Source organism: Lygodium microphyllum, chromosome 2 (genome assembly GCF_053477565.2).
Source record: "Lygodium microphyllum isolate KBCC chromosome 2, Lygodium_microphyllum_v1.1.10, whole genome shotgun sequence".
Lineage (NCBI taxonomy): Eukaryota > Viridiplantae > Streptophyta > Polypodiopsida > Schizaeales > Lygodiaceae > Lygodium > Lygodium microphyllum.
Window position 1 is genome coordinate 79,459,687 of NC_141136.1, and position 19,262 is coordinate 79,478,948.

The following is a 19,262-nucleotide window of genomic DNA, read 5'->3' on the forward strand; positions in this document are numbered from 1 at the left end:
TCCCACATCTTGTATCCATACCTACAGTCTTAGGTTGTGGGATCCTTCATATCGAATCGAGTCATGTTGTCTATACCTACAATCGTGGGTTGTGAAAATTTTCATATATTGTTAAGTTGGCATTGTACCTTGTGTCCCTACGTGGGATTATCTTGTAATCAAAATTCTTACAACAAATCTTGCATCTAGTGTAGTCTCTTGAGCACAATCAAATGCTCCCATAACAATTTGGCAAGACCACTTTCTAGCCCTACTAAGCACCATGGAGGCTATCCTTGAAAGAATCATGGCCTCCCTTCAAAACCTCCAAAAAAAAATTGAAGACTTGAATAAACGACAAGCGCAACTTCAAATAGAACATCCTATACATCTAGGCCTTGTGCATTAAGAGATGCAAGACCAGATCCGAGACTTGTAGAACAATAGAGAAAGTGATAAGATGATTCCACGTGTTTATCAATCCCCAACAAGAGAACCCAAGATTAGTATACTAGAGAAGTTCAATGGTCATATTTGAAGTTTAGGGGATTCTTGCAACAAGTAAAGCTCTATATCTGCATGCAACTGAACAGGTATCGAGATGACACTTCCAAGGTGGGATTCATTGGGACTTTGCTTTGTGATCAAGCTTGATCATGGTTTGCACTAATCTTAGAAAAGAATATGCTAGTACTTCATAACTATGAGGCATTTCTTTGCACTTTCAAATTTGGAGATGCAAACATTGATCGAGTAACAAAAACAAAACTTCAGAAGCTACGACAAGGTAACCACCCTATCTTTGATCCTACATCTAGATTTAGGCAACTAATCTATGACCTCACTTGACATGAGGAGTATTTTATCAGCCAATTCACATGGGGTCTTCAAGATGACATCAAGGACCTCATGCTCACTATGCCTGAGGCAAAAACACTCAACGATTATACCGTGTAAGCCATCGAATGTGATAATAGATTGTTTGAGAGGAAGTAAGAAAGGCGAGAAGAATTAAGGTCTCACCAATGGAACCCAACCCAATCAAAGACCCAATCATAGAATAAACTAAGCATGAACCGATACAAATAGATAATATCAAATTCCATCCCTTGACCCCACAAAAAAGTAAAAACAAAGAGAGAATCATCAATGTCTATATTGTGGAAACCCTGGACACATCACCCTAAATTGCCCAAATAAGAGGGCAATGTTGAGATATCGAGCTCCACTCGTGATATGCCAGGGTGACCGTTTTGCATTTATGTCACCGACTTGTTAGCTACAGATGAGGTTGGTACACCGCCCATGAATAATAGCTAGATGACAGCTATCCTTATCTACTCTAGTTCATGGCTCAGTTAGTATGCCACCTTAGTTAGTTGAGTTTGGTTTGAGACTCATATATAGGGTTCTTCTATTTCTCTGTAAGAGTGTTCTTTTAGGCTTACACAACTAAGAAGAGAAAAACTGTTTTCAACCTCCACCTGTGTGTGTATTCCCCCATTGTGCAAGTAAGAAAGCTACAAGTGAGACTTCTTTCTTCTCTCCCACAATCTTGACATGGTATCAGAGCCTGGTTCATGGTAAGGAGCTCAAGAAAGCAAACCAAGTTCGTGGTGTTCTAGTAAGAGGACTAGTGTTGCTTTCATTTTTCGAGTTTGGGAGCAAGTCTCTGCAGGTAGCACAACTGGAAAGTGCAAGAGTGCATTGTCTCAGATTGAGATGCCCTTCGCGGTGTAGCAAGAGGCCATTTCCGGGCCTATTTTGGAGGCGGAAGTTTTCCGCACACACTCAGGAAAATGCCATGTTTTTTGCTGTGCGACCATTGTTCTACAGGTCGATGAAAAGTTACCGTAAAAATTGCATCGTATGCCTATGCGCAGAGGCATTGGGAGTTACAGAATCATCATTGTTGCCTGTTGATGCAAAATCGTCACTAGGAAGTGACTGTGTGGTCAAATACCACTTTCATCAGTTTTGTAGATTTGCCCTTGTGAGGATGAAGCTATGTTTTTTACAGTGGCAGAATTCTTTACAGTGTTCTGTAATAGCGTCTGATTCTCTTTCATAGATTGTCACTGAAAAGCTTGACAAGAACAACTTCCAAGCATGGAAGTTTAGAATGATGAATTTCCTTATGGAAAAAGGATATTGGGAATTCATTGCAGGAAATGAAGAAGAACCAGTTCTTCCTGATGTTCCCAATCAACAGCAAATGCAGGCATTTAAAGGATGGCATGAGAGAGCCAGAAAAGTTATGTAGTGGCTGTCTATCAGTATTTCAGACTCTATGATTGTGCATATTCAAGATGCAAGTACGCCAAAGGAGGCATGGGATACTTTGTCAAAAATGTATAGCACAAATACGCAAGCCAGGAAAATGCAGCTCAAGTAAGAGTTACACAATGTGCAAAGAGAAAGTATGGGCATCAATGACTACCACATGAAGGTGAAGAAGATTGCAGATGCACTCGCTTCCATTGGGTCGCCAGTGGAAGATGATGATTTAGTTTCTGTGACCTTGAATGGTCTAGGAAAGGATTATGCACAGTTCCGAACATCCATTTCCGTCCGTGAAAGATTTCCTGATTTTGAGGAGTTGATTTCTCTTCTAATTTCTGAGGAACAGAGAAATGGTGGTGCATCTTCTTCAAGAGGAACTTCAAAAGAAGCTGTCTTCTACTCAAATGTTGGAAGAGGTAGAGGTAGAGGTAGAGGAGGCCGATCTGGAGGCCATGGTAGAAATCAGAATATGCAACAAACTCAAGAAAACCAGTCCTATGGAGGAGGACGTGGTAACTCTAGAGGCAGGGGGAGCCAAAGAGGTCGTGGTGGATGGCAAAGAGGCCAAAATGCAAATAGCAATGTTGAATGCTACTACTGTGGTAAAATGGGTCATATGGCTAAAGACTACTATAAAGTAAAATGGGTCATATGGCTAAAGACTGCTATAAAAAGTAAAATGAAATCATGAATGGAAAATTGCAACAAGGAAATTATGCATCTTCTAGTAGACAGGGTGATGACAGAAATGAGCATTTGTTTATGGTGCAGCACATGACCAATTCTGTGACAAGTGCAGAAGAAAGCAACGATGTGTGGTATGTTGACTCAGGTGCATCAAACCACATGACAGGTCATGCAGAATGGATGCAAGATGCAAGGAAAATGGAAAAACCAGGATTTGTGGAGACTAGTGATGATACTGCACATCCTATTGTGCAGATTGGAAAAATTCATTTGTCTATGAAGGATGGGAAAAAGAAATACCTGTTGGATGTATTTCATGTCCCGAATATCACCAAGAACTTGGTTTCTGTTGGTCAAATGGTTGAGCAGGGCTTGCAGGTCAGATTTAATCCTCATGGATGCTTTGTTGAGGATATGAAAAAAAAAGGTCGCTTGATAGCAAAAGGAAAGAAGAAGGATAGAATGTTTACGTTGGATGTAGACATGCCTGAATTGAGTGCAACAATGTTTGCACATGGGACCGGTGTAGTTACATATATTGATATTTGGCATAAATGCATTGGTCATGTTAATGTACAATGACTTAAATCAATGCAAGCCCAAAATATTGTTGCAGGATTACCTAAATTCAAGGTTGCAGAAATGCATAAGGTATGTGAAGCCTTTCAATTTGGAAAACAAGCAAGGAAACCATTTCCTAGACATGTTCAAGAGAGTAAGAAGCCATTGGAATTAATCCACTCTGATGTGTGGACTACTAAAGCTGCATCTATTGGAGGCTGTCATTATTTTGTCACTTTTATTGATGACTATAGCAGAAAAGTTTGGGTGTATTTTATGAAAAAGAAAAGTGAAGTTTTTGGGTATTTCAAAACTCTTAAAGCTATGGTTGAAAAAGAAACAAGCATGCAAATAAAATGCCTAAGATCAGATGGAGGGGGAGAGTACCTCTCAAATGAGTTTGCAAGGTTCTTGCAGGAGCATGGCATAAAGCAACAATATTCATGTAGAATGGAATTGCAGAAAGAAAAACCAGGCATATTGGAGAGGTATCTCGTGCCACGCTCAATGAAAAAGACCTGCCAGATTTTTACTGGGTTGAGGCAGTTGCTACAGCAGTCTACATAATGAACATGACTCCCACTGCAGCAATACATGGCATGACTCCAGAGGAGAGGTATACTGGTAGAAAACCAGATATTTCTCATTTGAAAATTTTTGGTTGCATTGCCTATATTCATGTGCCAGATGAGTTGAGATCCAAGTTGAATCCAAAAACTGAGAAGTGTATCTTTATTGGTTACTCTCTGCACAGCAGAAGCAGAAAGGGTATAGATGCTATAACCCTTCTACTCATAAGTTTACAGTGAGCAGAGATGTTGTTTTTGATGAGATGAGTAGCTGGTATAAACCAGTAAATGTGATTGATAATGTAGATACACAAAATGGTAATGCTGCACAGAATTCACAGCAGGAGTCACAAGATATTAGTGGACCTAGAGTGTCCTCTAGCAGCGGTTCACATTCTTCGCCATGGACAGGCAGATTGAGATCAGGAGAATCTCCTCAAAGCAATGCAAATAGTGGTATGTAGGTATCACGAAAAGGAAAAGAGAAGGTAGATCATCCCATGTTTGATGTGAATGCAAGTCACTCTTATGTGGATGGTGAATCCAATGGCTCAGAACAGAGCATTGATGATGAGTTGGGTATTCCTTCTGTTGTTACACTTGGAGTAAGGAAGACCAGGGATGTTTTGAGAGCACCTGGAAGTGAGCCTACTTTGTGCAGGTCTACCAGAGCTAGGTATCCTGTGGATAGGTTGAAATGTGATGGATTTACAGCCATTCACTATTCTTATATAGTCAAAGTGATACAGGAACCAGAACCCACTTCTTTTGAGCAAGCCATGGGAAAAGAAAAATGGGAGAAAGCCATGGATGAAGAAATGGATGCCTTGGAAGCAAATGCTACATGGGAATTGGTACCTTTGCCTAAAGATAAGAATGCAATTGGTTGTAAGTGGGTTTATAAGGTGAAGCACAATGCAGATGGTTCTGTGAACAGATACAAGGCAAGATTAGTAGTCAAGGGGTATGCACAAACATATGGCATTGATTATGAAGAAATATTCAATCCGGTTGCAAGGATGGCAACCGTAAGAGCAGTCATTGCTATGGCTGCATCAAAGGGATGGTCTTTACATCAGATGGATGTAAAGAATGCCTTCTTGCATGGTGATTTGCAAGAAGAGGTCTATATGGAGCAGCCACCAGGTTATGTGCATGCTATTCATCCTGAGTTTGTTTGCAGGTTGAAGAAAACCTTATATGGCTTGAAGCAAGCACCTAGAGCATGGTCTGACAAGATAGGACAGTATCTTGTCACTATTGGATTTCAGATTTCCAAGGCAGATTTCTCACTTTATGTGAGAAAAACAGAGAAAGGTATTATGCTGCTTGTCATTTATGTTGATGATTTGATTATCACATGTGATAGTGATGAAGATATCCTTCATGTGAAAATGCTATTGAAGTAGAAGTTTGAGATGAAGGATTTGGGAGAGCTGCGTTATTTCTTGGGCATTGAGGTGATTAGATCACCAAGTGGGATACGGCTCTTGCAGAGGCAGTATGGATTGGACATGCTGTCCAAATATGGGATGACAGGCTGTAAGCCTATTTCAGTTCCTTTGAAGCAGAATGTGAAGCTGAGCGCAGATGCAGGTGAGCTTCTCGAAGACCCTATTATGTACAGACGCATAGTAGGAAGTTTGATTTATATGACTATTACCAGGCCAGATTTGAGCTATGCTGTTGGATTGGTAAGTCAGTTTATGCAGGCTCCAAGGAAACCGCATTTGGATGCGGCTAAACACATAATCAGGTATGTGAAGTCCACATTGCAGTATGGACTATTTTATGAGACTGGGGTTCAGATATAGTTGCATGGATACACTAATGCTGATTGGGCTGGTAGTATTTCTGATAGACGATCTACTAGTGGATATGTGTTCTCTTTTGGTAGTGCTGCAGTCACTTGGAGCAGCAAGAAACAACCTACAGTTGCCTTGTCGAGCACAGAGGCTGAGTACAGGGGTACAGCAATGGCTGCATGTGAGGTAGCTTGGTTGCATAAGCTACTTTATGATATGCATCAGCTTACAGATGGGCCAGTTGTCATTTATTGTGACAACATGAGCAATATACACTTGGAAAATAACCCAGTCTATCATGCTAGAACAAAGCACATTGAGGTGCATTATCACTATGTGCGGGAGAGGGCTTAACTAGGTCTTATTGATCTAGTTTATGTTAGCACAGAGGATCAGATAGCTGACATATTCATGAAGGCATTGGGTGCAGAGAAGCTGCACAAGTTCAGAGACCTAGTTGGTGTGCAGGAATTGGGATTGAGCTCAAGGGGGAGTGTTGAGATATCGAGCTCTACTCGTGATATGTCAGGGTGACCATTGTGCATTTATGTCACCGACTTGTTAGTTGCAGATGAGGTTGGTACACCGCCCATGAATAATAGCTAGATGGCAGCTATCCTTATCTACTCTAGTTCGTGGCTCAGTTAGTATGCCACCTTACTTAATTGAGTTTGGTTTGAGACTCATATATAGGGTTCTTCTATTTCTCTGTACGAGTGTTCTTTTTGGCTTACACAACTAAGAAGAGGAAAACTGTTTTCAGCCTCCACCTGTGTGTGTATTCCCCCATTGTGCAAGTAAGAAAGCTACAAGTGAGACTCCTTCCTTCTCTCCCACAATCTTGACAGGAAAGAATCCCAAGAGTTCTTGCAACCACCCTCGAGCATGAAAATGAGGATGTCGGGTTGTGAATGAGACCGTACAACCAAACCTTGATATAAGATAGGGTCTCTTAATTCCAGCCACACCCATGGAAACTTTCCTTGTCATAGTAGAGATGATCCTACCAAGAAAGACCCTTTCCCTCAAAGCCTTGGTCGACTCTCGAGCCTCCATATGTTTCATTGATGATGACTTTGTGAATAGATACCAAATTCTAGTACTCCAAAAGATCGATCGTGCACCAATTGAAGCTATGGATGGAAGACCTCTAGCATTTGGAGATATTACCAAGAAAATTTGACCACTCATGGTGATTCTTAGCTATCACAAATCTCGTATATGTTTTAATGTCATATCTAGTCTTACGAATCCAATCATCCTTGGGATGCCTTGGCTAAAGAAACACAATTTAGAAATTAATTGGGTTAAGCAAAAGATTACACGTCATGAAATTAAGGAAAGTTGTATATCTAGGAGCCAAATCCTTTATGCACACAGCAAGGCAAGAACCGACCTACATGATATATCATATACCAGCTCAAAAACCTAGTAAGGAGTCAGTCAAGTTACCAAGCCAGTATCAAGAATTCCAAGATGTCTTTGAAAAAAGGAATGCAGATCTCTTACCCGAGCATATACTATATGATTGTGCTATAGAACTCCATGAGGGGGCTCAACCACCTTTTGGACCAATCTACGGGCTATCCCTTGATGAACTAGCTAAATGACACAAGAATATTGATAAGAACTTAGCTAAGGGGTTCATTAGGCACTCGAAGTCTCCTGTTGGAGCCCTAATTCTATTCCTAAAGAAGAAAGACGGGTCACATCGAATGTGTGGATTATCGAGGACTCAACAAGATAATAGTCAAGAATTGATACCCTTTGCCATTAATACCAAAGCTCTTGGAAAACCATGGAAAAGCCAAGATCTTCACAAAGATTGATCTACGAGGAGCTTACAATCTTGTACATATTAGAGAAGTAGACGAATGGAAGATAGCCTTCCACACAAGGTATGGTCACTTTGAGTATATTTTTATGCCATTCCGTCTCACCAATGCTTTGAGAAGTAGACGAATGGAAGATAGCCTTCCACACAAGGTATGGTCACTTTGAGTATATTTTTATGCCATTCTGTCTCACCAATGCTTTTGCAGTGTTTCAACACATGATAAATGATATCTTTTGAGAGCATCTAGATGATTTTGTAGTTATGTACTTGGATGATATCTTGATATTCTCAAAAGATCTAAAGGATCTTGAGCACCAAATAAAATTAGTTTTGGAAAAGCTTAGAGAAAAAGGATTATATGCAAAACTTGAGAAGTGTTTTTTCCATTAAAAAAAAGTGGAATTCTTGGGGTACAATGTCTCCTAGAGAGGAATCTCCATGGACTCCAAGAAGATCGAGACTAGAAAACTCCCACTTTTGTTCGCGATGTTGAATGTTTCCTTGGCTTTGCCAACTTCTACAGGATATTTATCAAGGACTACTCAAAGATAGTCACACCACTCACTAGACTCATAGAAAACCAAGGACTACTCAAAGATAGTCACACCACTCACTAGACTCATAGAAAACTCAAAGTTCTCATGGACCCTAGACACCAAGAAGGCCTTCCAGACTCCGAAGACCGCTTTCACCACCACCACTGTCCCAATTCTAGTCCATCCAGATCCTACCAAGCGATTTTTCTTGGAGATTGATGCATTAGACTATGCCTTACGAGCCATTATGTCCTAGCATGGAGATGATGGTTATATGCATCCAATGGCATTCCACTTGAGGAAGTTCTCCCCTCTAGAGATAAACTATGAGATCCATGACAAAGAAATTTTTGTCATTGTAGATGCCTTTGATACTTGGTGTCATCATCTAGAGGGCACAACCCATAAAGTTATCATCTATACAGATCACCAAAATCTAGAATATTTTATGATAACCTACATCCTCAATCGAAGACAATCATGATGGAGTAACTTCTTATCTAGGTTTGAATTTGTTGATCACCTATTTCCTAAGACACCAACAATGCCAATTAGATGCTTTATCAAGAAGATCCTATCTAGCACCTAAGAAGGGAGAAAAAGCTTTTGATTAGCAACGAGCAATACTACTCAAGCTAGAGCACCTCCAACTAGCAGCCATCTCCAGTTGTCACCAAGACGACCCTACCTTGATCTAGTTAATCCATGAAGCCACGCTGCATGATAATTTGGCCAACATTGTCAAGAGAAAGGATCTACTTTATATCCCTCCAAGAAAACCAAGACTCTGGGTACTCCAACAATGCCATGACACCCCAGTAGCAGGAACACTTTGGGGTTAATATGACCTTAGAGCTTATTTCAAGAGATTTTTGGTGGCCCCAAATGTGAAAGAAGTTAAGAAATGTATAAAATCATGTGATACCTGCAACATGGCAGAGGTATCTCATCACAAAACACATGGCCTACTGCAACCTTTGCCCATTCCAGTGTGACCCTGGTCTTCTCTGTCCATGGATTTCATAACAAATCTTTCCAAATGAGACAAATATCTATTCTTGTTGTTGTAGATAGGTTCACAAAAATGGTGCATTTTATCCCTACCACCAATACCATAACAGGCGTAGCTATCGCTAGACTCTTCCTCATATACATTTTCAGATTACATGGACTCCCTGACGACATCATCGATGATCAGGGTCCCCAATTCATATCTAGTTTTTGGAAGTGCCTTTGCAACCTCCTTGGAGTCCAAGTTAAGTTATCCACAACCAATCATCCACAGATTGATGGTAAAAAAAAATAGATAAATCAAGTCTTGGAACAATATCTCCTCTACACCATCAGCTATACTATCAGAATGATTGGTTGTAGCTCATACCCTTTGCATAGTTTTTTAATGATAATAGTATCCATATATCTACCAAGAAAACTCCTTTCTTTGAAAACCATGGCCAATATCCAAGGATGGATGTATATCTCTCCAATCAAGTAAAGAACCCTGTCACACGAGATAAAGCTCAACACCTAGTAGATATACACCAAAAACTCAAGCAATGAATCCAAAAGGCTTAAAATCAGTACAAGCACTATGCGGACTAGCATCATCTAGCATCCAACATACAAAGTCGGTGATAAAGTATGGTTACTCATGAATAACCTCTAGATAACAAGACTCTCCACCAAGCTAGACCACTAGATATTTGGGCCCTTCACTATCGTAGCCTAGATTAACCCAGTTGCTTATCAACTCCAACTCCCTAGCACCATCAAGATCCGCCTAGTCTTTCATGTTTCCTTTTTGGAGCTAATACCATAGCTCACCACACTGAGGGGGGAGAGATCGAATCCCCCACTTCTTGTCTAGATTGAAGATAATGAATAATTTGAGATCGAGCATGTCTTAAACTCGAGGATCTCCTGAGGTCGATTGGAGGACCTTGTTCACTGGAAAGGATATGACATCAATGATCACACTCCAAGAAGCACCTCTCAAAGTTAAAGAATTTGACAAGAGAAACCGAATGAAAGTTGGACGAAACCACCAAGCCGCTCCTCATGGAACTCGTCGATAGAGGAGGGGGTGATGTCACGGACATGGCATGATCAAGTGTACTGATTAATTCTTGCTCAAGCTGTATGAATCCACACCCCATGTGAATGCACCCTTAACAATACATCCTCTAGCCAACCATGTGAACCTTCACTTTTTCTTGCCTTGTCATCATAGAACCTTCTAGAAGATATGGCATGTCATCGCCTGTATAATTGATGATGTCATCATAGTCGATTATGTCATCATGGAACATTCTAGAAGAGCTTTAGCTGCCTTCCAACACCTATAAAAGAAGGGGCTAGCCATAGAGCTCCTTAGTCTTTCCAATGCCAATCTTGGGAGCTCAAGGAGTCAAGACTTCCAAGAAGTAACTTCAAGTTGTAGTTCTAATTCTTGTCTAGTCATTCTATCTTGTCTTGTCTTGTCTTCCATTATACTCTTATTGTCTTGTCACATTGTAATCTTATAGTACGAGATCTTGTCTAGTACTATCTTGTATCTTGTTCATCCTCATTTGAGGGAGATCTTGTAATTCTGATATCTTGTATTCATACCTACAGTCCCGGGTTGTGGGATCCTTCATATCCTACGGAGTCATGTTGTCTATACCTACGGTCCCTGGTTGTGAGATTTTCCGTATCTTGTTAAGTTATCATTGCACCTTGTGCCCCTACATGGGATTATCTTGTAATCAAAATTTGTGTTAACAAATATTGCATCTAGTCTAGTGTCTTGAGCACAATCTAGTGCTTCCATAACACTATGCATGTTGGCTTCCAAAGTCTACTTGTTGGCTTTTGTTGACAACTATACCTCTTATTTACTTGTTATGTCTCTACTTTCCCAACTAAACCTATATTTTTTTTCACAAACTCTTGTAGGTGTTGTATAAGGAGTTTGGAAAATCCTACTCTCTGTTACCCTCTCTTAGTATGAGCAAGTGGCGTTTGAGTGATCCTTCCCACTACCACTACTATCCTCAATGCACCACACCTTCAAACTCTCTTAGTTGCATAATATGATGCAAGCATCTATGTGCCCATTACCCACCTTGAAATATCCTAATAAGACTTTATTCTCTCCACCCTTCTATCATTCTCCAACATGTAGCCATGAAATGAAGGGGAGGCATGTAGGGTGGAGAAGTCAATTTGTGCAGCAATGGCTTGCACACAAGAAGTCTTTGTTTTTCTGCAAACACTTAGGTGGACATGTGTTGAATGGTCAAAAATGTTCATTAAACTACCATTCACCATATTTTTCAATTGTATATTTATTTTTGTTGTGACCCATCTCTTCAACTTTAGCATCTAAGTCACCAAAGAAGAGGCAACATATTTTTCTTTATTCTTAGGAACATCACCAAATTCACATTGCTTTAGTGTCATCATCACTAGTTTCTATGCCATATTTATGCCATCAAATAATGCAACGTAGTGATCACTATTATTATGTGTGCAATTAGTCATTTAAAATAGAAAGCCTTTGGTTGAGCATGTGCATAAGTGTGGGTGAATCATAGACTGCATTGACCAAACATGAATATCAACATGCACTTGTTTCATAAAATTGAATTCTTCAACTTTGAGCATTAAGTAATTAGTTATAACAAGGGTACATTTGAGTTTGGATGGGTATTTGAGCTTATGGAGAAAAGAAAAACCCAGGGTGAATTTCAATTTAAGTTGATGTATTTATAGTATTTTAGTTAGATGTACAAATAAAATAAAACTTTCTTTTGATAAAATGAATGTAAATGAAATGCCGACATGGAAATTTAGAAAAGTTTCTCATTATATGGACTAGTCACTTCCAAGTATTATGGACACTTGAATTAGGCACATGAAATGTTGGTGTGAATTAAGCTTTGTACAATGGATACTCTGTTATGATTATTGTGTTTGCGACTCTCAGGTGTTGATTTAATGCTAGTAAGAAGCTAGACATGTGTGGATATAGTCAAGTAAATACGTCAATGACTTGGGTCCTCACTTTTAGATACTTGGATGTTAAGTGATGCCCAAATGATGTACAAATGAGAGAGAGAGAGAGAGAGAGAGAGAGAGAGAGAGAGAGAGAGAGAGAGAGAGAGAGAGAGAGAGAGAGAGAGATCACTTGGTATATAGTCAGTGAATTGAAGACATGGTAACCTATAGATCTTGTGCTCAATTCCTTTGTTAGAATGGTCATCTATTGGTATATTGTAGGAATAATAAAAGGAGATATTTAAGAGAGAGAGAGAGAGAGAGAGAGAGAGAGAGAGAGAGAGAGAGAGAGAGAGAGAGAGAGAGTGTGTGTGTGTGTGTGTGTGTGTGCATGTGTGAACGTTTGAAATAGTGTCACTAGACATACACCTTAGATTTTTGAGACATTGGTTCTTGGGGGGGGGGGGGGGGGGGGGGGGGTCACTCATGAATATATGTATATATCACGTGAGTTCAAAATAAGGGGTTTTAAAAATACCAGTTTTATATATTTTTGACATACACAAAGGTGTCATATTAAGGGATTACTTACAGATTGAATAAAAAAGGGTTGTATTTTATTCAAGAAAATTTCACAAATAAGGATATTTATAGATAGGCCTTGAATATATGTGATATATATATATATATATATATATATATATATATAGTGAACCCCCTGAGCATTGGTTTCTTAAGCCTACATATCCCCTGGGAATGAAATCTTTTGGTATTGCTAATACATCAACGGTTTCCTTGCATTTTTTTAATCTGAAAATTTTAGTCAAGGTTTCAAACTTGACATGTGCTCAAACCAAACATAACTAGTGAAGCAAATAGATAGAAAAGTAGAGTCTATATCAGTCATAGGATGTGGCTCATTATGCCATCCAAGGAAAGTAAAAATGATAAAATCATGAAGCATTATAAAGAATGTGAAAAACTATGTATAAAGGCAAGGTTAAAAGGGAAGATAAAAAATGTCAACCATACTTGCATAAAGCATTAGAATGCTTCATCACCCAAGAAATGGAAAGGACAGATCTTATGTTATCTTGGCGATTCAACCCTCTAATCCTTTTTACTTTTCTAAGCCTCAAAGCATATATATCTCCAAAGCGTTTTTGGTGGTTTGTATATCTTTCTAATAGTCAAGGTGCCAAGAAACATCAATCAATTGAATATATTAAATGTAAGTTGATTTCAAAACCTATCCTTCACCTCATCATTTTTGTGAAGCCTCTTTGCATGCAACTAAGCAGAGGTGAAACCAACAAAGCTATCCACATCTTTAAGTCCATGGCTGAAGATAGTCTTCTTACTCTTCATTGTTAGAAAAATCCATGAACAATTGCTAAGAAAATGCATATTCCTTCCCTTAAAACAACTCCTCATCCTGGTTATGAAAGATCTATTAGGTTTGTGTAAAGCCTTTGGATGGGCGAATTGAATGGCTCTCAAATCCTAAACTTGGGACTACGAATGGTCTATGAATTAGTATAGTAAGAAATGAGATCTTTGATTTGAGAGAGAGAGAGAGAGAGAGAGAGAGAGAGAGATTGATTGATTATCCTACTGTTCCATAAGCATTGCCAGCAAAGGAGCTAGAGAAGTTCGCCCAAGAGCTACATCTAGAGAAAGAGCACATCCTTGGCGAGTTTCAAGTCGAGATATTTGCACGGTTGTGGCTCTTCGTAAAGATCTACTGGGGTATCGAAGACGCATCACACATTCTGGTGAACAGCTTTTCAGAGATGGAAAGCTCAGCAATATGGTCTGCATTGGCAACGAGCGCTAGTAATATCCTGTACATCGGGCCATACCTTCATGATCAGTGGGGCGATAAGGCCCCTATATTGCTGAGAGGGAGCCTCAAGGAAGAAGACGAAGGGTGCATGGAGTGGCTCGACAGGCAAGAACGTCAAGGGCATCAAACGGTATTGTTCATGTGCTTTGGGAGCACAAGCCAATACTCGGAGGAGCAAATGGAAGACCTAGCGAGAGGGGTGGAGGCTAGTGGGTGCCGATTTTTGTGGGTGGTAAGCGGGAAGATGCCGGCGTTCATGGGTGATTTTAGGGAGCGGACGAAGGGGCGGGGGCTGGTCATAGCATGGGCGCCGCAGGTGAAGGTGCTGGCCCACCCAGCTGTGGGCGCCTTCGCCACGCACTGCGGCTGGAGCTCCGTGTGTGAGGCCATCGTGGCGGGCGTCCCCATGCTCTGCCTCCCCTTCTTCGCCGACCACCTCCTCATCGCGCGCCTCATCGAGTGCCATTGGCGCGCCGGGGTCGGCCTCGTGCAGCAGTACGCGCACGGGGGTGGTCGCCTCTGTCGCTTCCACGTGCAGGCTGCCATCCATCGCCTCATGCACCTCGAATACGACAACATCCGAGCCCATGTGGAACATCTCAAGACTGCAGCACTCCAATCCCTCCGGCCCAATGGCTCCTCCCACAATGCTTTTGTTTCCTTTGTCAACGATATGATCGAGATTGCCAACGATGATGTTTAGTGCCCCCCATTGGAAAATCCAGCAATTTGGAATTGTATATTTGTAAACACTTACATCATTTTCAAACTTTATTTGCATTGTGCTAGAATCCTTCCAATTTTAGGTCTAATTGGAAATTCTCAAAGCTAAGTAACTTTGTAATACGTTGAGATGCAAGTGGTCCACAATCATGTGCCAATAATTAATGGATGCCTCCCATTGATCTCCACAATCATGTGCCAAGAATTAATGGATGCCCCCACTTGATTGCTTGTTCACACAACCATTGTAATTATGGTGTCCTCATTTGCTACTTACATGGAGCCCTTCTTTATGCTACACTTCTGTACCTCAAGGGATGTTATCTTTGAGGTATTGTAACCTAGTAATCAAAGTTTCTTTGCTTTGCTGTGAGAAAAAGGAGAAGTCCACCAGAAGTAAAATGCAACCCATCCCAATTTAATGGTAGTTTTGCACATAGCCACATGAAACTATGATACAAATTTTAATATCGTGAAGTCCCAAAACAATGTGCCCTCCATTGTTGTTCTAGCAGCCCCTCATGATCACTCCTTTTAAATGCATCGTTTATGAAATGTTCTAATCCAAAAAATATCAAAGTGCCCCAAAATTTCTAATGTAGCGGCAAATTTACACAAAACATGCATAATTTTAGCCAATTCAAGCTATGCTATACATTTTTATATATTAATATAAGTTTAATATGAGTGAGCCAATTAAGCCATATAAATTGTTATAATTTATTAGATTTTGTAAAGTCCCAAAACAATGCATCCTTGATTGTCATTCTAATAGCCCCTTATTGTTACTCTTTTGCAAACCCTTCTTTAATAACCTTTCTTGAATATGAAAAAGATAAAAGTGCCCCAAAATCTTTTATTGGAGTGCAATATGGTACTTGTGGTTTACATAATTGAAAAAATATTATATAACACACCTAATGTAAAACAAATTGAGCGGGCTAATAATGTCACCTTCTTCTCCCTTTTATCCCAACCAAGCTTGAAAGTTGGATATCTAAAAGTAATTAAGAAGGAAAAAATCATGATGGCTCTACTTTACCTATATAGATACTTATTGTTGTGTGAGATTTTAGAATTTTGTTTAAAACTTTGACCTTTTTTTGCGACTCAATCTTTAGAAGAACTTTCTATTGACAAGCTTTTAAGGCTATAATGCTTTCTAAAGGTGCTAAATTTCACTCTTGGAAGTAACAAGGGTATAGTCTCTATCATGCTAAATACATTAGATTTCATACATTTGGATTTGAAACTCTTAAAGACTTTCTATCCTTGGACTATTGAGTTAGGAGGGCCTCTTTAGCCTATTGACATAAACTGAATGGGATTGTGAAAAGAATTATAAATAGAATAGACCAAACCTAGAAAAAATGACATTGTTCCATGTGTTTTATAACTACTTATTATGCTCCTCCAAGTAGAAGCTATATTTCTATCAAATTTGTGCGCAAATCGGATGCTGGATACATACGTAACGAGCGACGAAAGGTCCCCAAGAACAAAGAACTCTACTAAAACTCATAAAAGCAAGAAGAGAGTTTACAAGACACGAGGCAAAAAGACAAATTGGGTACAATCTCCCTCTATGCCTTGTGTGAGCGCTTCACAAGGCATGTATTTATAAATTTATTTATCTCAAAGCTAAAAAATAGCCCAATTTTACAATTGGCATGCTTTGGCTTTTGTGTTTTCTTTTGTCCAAATAAAGAATAAAGCGGCTGGGTAGCCTAAAAGCCGGACTGTGTCCAAATACAATGTCCGATAATGAAATATTTAAACCATGCACCCATGCGCATACAAAATAATAAATATTTTTCAAGTACTTCAATAAATAAGTGCGCCTAAATAAATATTAGCGCCGCGCCTTTAATGATAAGATACATGCCCATAAAAAATGATAATTTCTTCTAGGTAATTAGAATACACACTATCGCCTCCCAGTACTTCCCAATGCCACCAATGCCTGCTCTACACATCAACTGAAGTATTCACAATTATTAAAAAATAATAAAATTAAACCAAAAAAAGTGAATACCTAGCAGCCTTTAGCTACAAAATAAATAAATAGGTTGAAACTCTATCCTAATCTTAATTTAATACTAGTGTACTCTAAACTCATAAGTGTCCATTAAGTTAAATATATATTTTACGGAATCACCTGCTATGGAATCACCCACCTACACATTAAATTAATATGACACTCGAAAATGACAGCTGTCCCCGTCAACTTCTCACACAAGGAATCCACCTTGTGTATGAGCTCCAACAAATAAATATAGTTTTACGAAATCCACCGCAAAACCTCACGGAATCCACCGTGGAATAAAAAAACTCACGGAATCCATTGTGGCACTACAAGGACATAGGAGTATAGCGACGGCCATTTCCGACACACATTAGCGACATAAATAGCGATGGTACTCAGGCGAAAAAAAGTGGACCAAAACTCGAGCGTAGCATTTTGCACGAAAGAGTGAAAAAGGGAGCGAAAGGGAGAGCGAACTGCATCTTACATTTGAGAGGGAGAAGGAGAGAAAGAGAGAGAAGGAGAGCTTCTCATTGCCACCGCCACCATTTGCGAAGAAGAGGAGGAAGTGCACGGAGGGCGAAGAGGAGCCACCGTCGCGAAGAGGAGTCGCCGAATCCATCCTCGGGCCTTTGCGGTGAGTGCATTGCTCCTTCTTGGTTTGTTTTTATTTTTTCTCCTTTTCTTTTGCTTATTTTTGTTAAAAATGATGTGTACTAAGAGAGAAAGAGAGGAAATGAGAGAGGAAGAGGAAGAGAGAAAAAGAAAGAAGGAATGAGAGAGAGAAAAAAAACATGAAACATAATAAAGAAAGAGAGAAAGAGAGAGAGGGAGGGAGAGAGGAGAATGAATGGACAAAAAACAAAGAGAGGGTAATATCTTGTTCTTTAATTTCTTCTTCTCTTGTTTATAGTAGTAGTAGTAGTAGGAGAGAGAGAGAGAGAGAGAGAGAGAGAGAAAGAGAGAGAGATGTTTTGTTAAAGGAAATGAGAGAGGGAGAGGAAGAGAGAAAAAGAAAAAAGGAACGAGAGAGAGAGGGAATAAACATGAAACATAATAAAGAAAGCGAGAAAGAGAGAGAGAGGGAGGGAGAGAGGAGAATGAATGGATTAAAAAAAAAAGAGGGTAAGATCTTGTTCTTTAACTTCTTCTTTTCTTGTTTGTAGTAGTAGTAGTGGTGGTGGTGGTGGTAGTAGTGGTGGTGGTAATAGCAGTGGTAGTGGTAGTAGTAGGAGAGAGAGAGAAAGAGAGAGAGAGAGAGAGAAAGAGAGAGAGGCTTTGTTAAAGATGCACCTTTGGTGTGTTCGAGAAGGCGAGTACTAGTAGTAGTAGTGGTAGTAGTAGAGAGAGAGAGAGAGAGGTTTTTTTAAAGGTGCACTTTTGGTGTGTTTGAGAAGGAGAGTAGTAGTAGTAGTGATAGTAGTAGGAGAGAGAGAGAGGTTTTGTTTAGGGTGCATCTTGGTGCGCAGATCGGATGCCGTATGCTTGCGTAGTGAATGCCGGAAGGTCCCCAAGAACAAAAGAACTCTACTTTTTGCACAAAACTCAAGGTAAAAAGCATACATGACATGAACAAGAGATCAATTGGGTGCAATCTTCCCCCATGCCTTGTGTGAGTGCTCCACGAAGCATGTATTTTATGTATTAATCATCTTCAAGCTCAAATAATAGCCCAAATTACAAAATAGCATGCTTTTGGCTTTTGAGTTTGCTTTAGCACAAAATAGAAATAAAGCTAATGGGCGGGCACCCAAAGAGTCAAGCGTACCCAATACAATGTCCAAATACAAATATCATAATTGTGCGCCCATGCGCATACAAAATAATGAATAAATATCCAACACCTCAATAAATAGGCGCGACAAAATATAGGCGCCATGCCTAAAGTATGCGCCCATCAAAATATAAGTGATAAATCGAATACTCGCTATCCTCCAATGCTTTCCTCCGCCACTGCTGCTATCTCTACACATCAACTGAACCATTCACAATCGTTAGTAAAATAATACAATTAAACCGACAAAAGTGAATACCTAGCAGTCTTCAGCTACATAAATAAATCAACTGGTTAGAAATCAATCCTAACCTTAATTTATTACGAGTGCGCACTCTAAACTCATAAATGTTTATTAATTTAATATGCATTTTTTAGAATCCCCCGCTATGGAATCACCCATGTACACACTAAATTAATGAAACACCCAAAAAGAATAGGTGTCCCCATCAACTTCTCGCACAAAGAATCCACTTTGTGTATGAGCCCCGGTCATCAAAGTTTACGGAATCCACCGTAGAACCTCACGGAATCCACCGTGGCACGGAATCCACCGTGAAATATGCCTCCTGGCATCACATCTTGGGTGTGTTCGACGCTTCGGGAAGGCGAATAGTAGTAGTAGTAGTAGTAATAGTAGAGAGAGAGAGAGAGA

At 39.8% G+C, this 19,262-nt stretch overlaps 1 protein-coding gene across 2 annotated transcripts in view; it reads left to right on the plus strand.

Annotated features, from left to right (window-relative positions):
• Positions 1 to 15,105, plus strand: part of LOC148039925 (UDP glycosyltransferase 9-like) — a 31,476-nt gene extending 16,371 nt beyond the window's left edge. The window contains exon 2 of one of the 2 annotated variants that reach the window (XM_087695274.1): positions 13,865 to 15,105. In XM_087695274.1, coding sequence (XP_087551400.1) covers positions 13,865 to 14,787 — 923 coding nt within the window. In that variant the 3' untranslated portion in view covers positions 14,788 to 15,105. The remainder of the gene's footprint in view (positions 1 to 13,864) is intronic. The other variant, XM_087695277.1, reaches the window with a different exon arrangement.
• Positions 15,106 to 19,262: the final 4,157 nt, after the last annotated feature.